The sequence below is a fragment of the Pteropus vampyrus genome, unplaced genomic scaffold (assembly GCF_000151845.1).
Source record: "Pteropus vampyrus isolate Shadow unplaced genomic scaffold, Pvam_2.0 Scaffold14, whole genome shotgun sequence".
Lineage (NCBI taxonomy): Eukaryota > Metazoa > Chordata > Mammalia > Chiroptera > Pteropodidae > Pteropus > Pteropus vampyrus.
In genome coordinates this window covers 10,304,658-10,307,497 of record NW_011888795.1, presented here as the reverse complement: position 1 = coordinate 10,307,497, position 2,840 = coordinate 10,304,658, and the positions used below count along the sequence as shown (strand labels likewise).

General features: G+C 37.7%; 1 protein-coding gene across 1 annotated transcript in view; it reads right to left on the bottom strand.

The window, feature by feature from the left end:
- MCF2L2 (MCF.2 cell line derived transforming sequence-like 2) overlaps positions 1 to 2,840 on the bottom strand; it is a 195,338-nt gene that overhangs the window by 132,086 nt on the left and 60,412 nt on the right. The window contains exon 5 of the mRNA XM_011382746.2: positions 2,581 to 2,700. Within this exon, the coding sequence (XP_011381048.2) occupies positions 2,581 to 2,700 (120 nt within the window). The remainder of the gene's footprint in view (positions 1 to 2,580; positions 2,701 to 2,840) is intronic.

The following is a 2,840-nucleotide window of genomic DNA, read 5'->3' as shown; positions in this document are numbered from 1 at the left end:
ATTTCCCCAGAAAGTTCTCTTGTACCTCCTTCCGATCAATCCCCACTATCCTTCACCCCTAATAGCAGCCACTGTTTGATTTTCTATCATCACAGCTTAGTTTTGTCTCTTCTTGAACTTTGTATAAAAAGAATCAGAGTATGTCATTAGCGTCTAACCTCTTTTTCTCAAAAAAATATTTTTGAGATGCATCCAGGCTACTGCATGTACAGTACTTCACTCCTTTTTTTTCTTGAGATTATTTTTTTAATGGTCTCTTTAATGTCAAAATGATATTGTTTTTAAAATTAGTAAACATTGAAAAAAATCCACACAGTAGTACTTCTCTAATGAGACTGTTTCTTAGAGCTCTTAGCAGCAGGCTAGAAAAAATTAATTACTTCCTGATTTCTATGTTCCAGGAGCTCCTATGGAATCCTGGCTGGTCTATCATTGCGCTCTTTAGCCTTGTGGGCATGATTTTCAGAATAAATTGGGAATTACTCATGCATATAAATTAATCTTGGCTCTTTGATTCTCTTAAAGAAGGAAGTATTCTTTGAAAGCCTGGTTTATGTTAAGATTAAGAGCAGTACTTTCTGTACAGCCTTGTTTCCAATGTTAGTTTTCTTGTTCTAAGAAGCATTTGTCTTTGTCTTGTTTCCACTTGTTTCTTTAATCATATTTAAGAAGTATCCATAAGGAGTACTTTACCTCCTTGAAAATTAAAGCCTGGCAGTCCTGAGCTATTCCCGATCCATATGTCTGCAAAATTGAGAGAGTCATCAACACTCTTTCCACAAACTTCAGAAGAGCCCGACAGCATTCTGGTAGTGAAGATGGAAGAAGAGGCCTGTAATCTGGACTCCAGCCTCCACTGGAGAAGCTGCAACAGCCTAGAGACTTTTCAGGCAGTTTTGGCTACCAGGAGTCACCTGGGCCCCGGAGGCTCTGAACCAGCTCCGGGAGCTTTGCTGTCAGTGGCTGAGGCCAGAGGTGTACACCCAGAAGCAGATCCTGGAGCTGCTAGTGCCGGAGCAGTTCCTGGCCATCCTGCCAGAGAAGCTGCAGGCCTGGCTGCAAGAGCACCAGCCAGAGAACAGAGAGGAAGCTGACCTCACTCCTTTTTTTATAGCTTAATGTTGCTATTTCATTACATGAACATGCCACAATTTCTTTTAAATTTATTTTTGTTAAAGTATAGTTGACATGCAATATTATATTAGTTTCAGGTATACGACATAGTGATTCAACATTTATCTAACTTACGATGAGATTGTCACAATAAGCTAGTAACCATCTCTCACTATACAAGTTTTTACAATATTATTGACTGTTTTCCCTATGCTGTATGTTACATCCCTGTGACTTATTTATTTAATAACTGGAAGTTTGTACCTCCTGTTACCCTTCACCTTTTCACCCATCTCCCCGCCCCCTCTCCTCTGGCAACCATGAATTTGTTCTCTGTATCTATGAGTCTGTTTCTGTTTTGTTTTGTTTGTTCATTTGTTTTGGTATTTAGACCCTGCGTGCGAAATCTTACAGTATTTATTTTTCCATGCCATAATTTCTTTATCTTCTCACCTGCTGGTAAACATTCTTGTGCATATTTTTTGGTGGGTGTGTGTTTTCATTTCTCTTTGGTGGGTCATAGATTAGGTATATGTTTAACTTTATAAACGTATAAAGTTATGTCAACTGTTTCTATAGTGATTTTACCATATCTTACTACTTTTGATGGCTACAAAATATTTAAATGATTGGGTAAACCATAAGTTATTTAACCACTCCTGGTTGCTGGGCATTAAGTTGTTTCTGATCATTTACTATTACAAACAATTTGGTAATGAATATTATTATATATGTAGCTTTGTGCAGAAGTGTGAGAGTATCTGTAGAATAACTTTTAGAGGTAGATCAAAAAGTGTGTACATTTTAACTTTTGAGAAACACTGCCAATTAGTCCTTCATAATGGCCATTACCAACTTCATTTCTATAAGCAAAGTATAAAGGGGACTGTTTCCCCCACATTTCCGTCAAAGTTATAGGTAAAATTTTTAATCTCTTCATTTTAATTTGTTTTCCTTTTATGAGTATCACGATATTGGTTTTTATTTTTACTCTACAGTTTCTAGTATTTATGCTGCCCCCATATTTTAGATCCTTATTTTCTTTCTTCCATACTACTACAATTTCTCTCCTTCCTTCAATCTTTTTCTACAGTCTTAGACAACACCTTCAGATTTATATAATTCCAGTGCCACTTACCCAAGTCACTTTCCAATTCAAAAATCTTCACTAGATTCCCACTGCCGAATGAATGAAATCCAGAATCTTTATCTTTACACTTCAGATCTATTCCATGTTTCCTACTTTTTCTTCCAAAAGATTATCCTATATGTATTCCAACAAAGAGCTTCCTCATAGACCATAAAGTGTGGACTTCCTGCCTCCACGTCCTTATACACCCTGTTTCCCTCTGCCCAGATGCCCTCCCTCCCGACCTGTGGAGTCCTACCTTCTCAGAAAACCAGTTCTACTGCCATTTTCTCCACATGCCCTAACCAAATAGAGACAAGATAAGAGGTCATACTTGCCGGCACTTTCATTTTAAATTCATCTCGATAGTATTTAATGCCAATGTCCGTGATTGTCCTCTGGATAAAGCTAGATGGACGAAGGATGAATATGAGCTGCAAGTTTCCTGGAAATGCTACCTGGAAGGATCATGAAAAGTGTCAAGGCAAGTATCACAACCATTGGTCTCCTCTGGCCGAAGACCATAGCTGACAAATTTAAAGTACACACCATGAATGCCAAAGAGAATATATTTCACAAGATTTCAGAGATGAAAGAG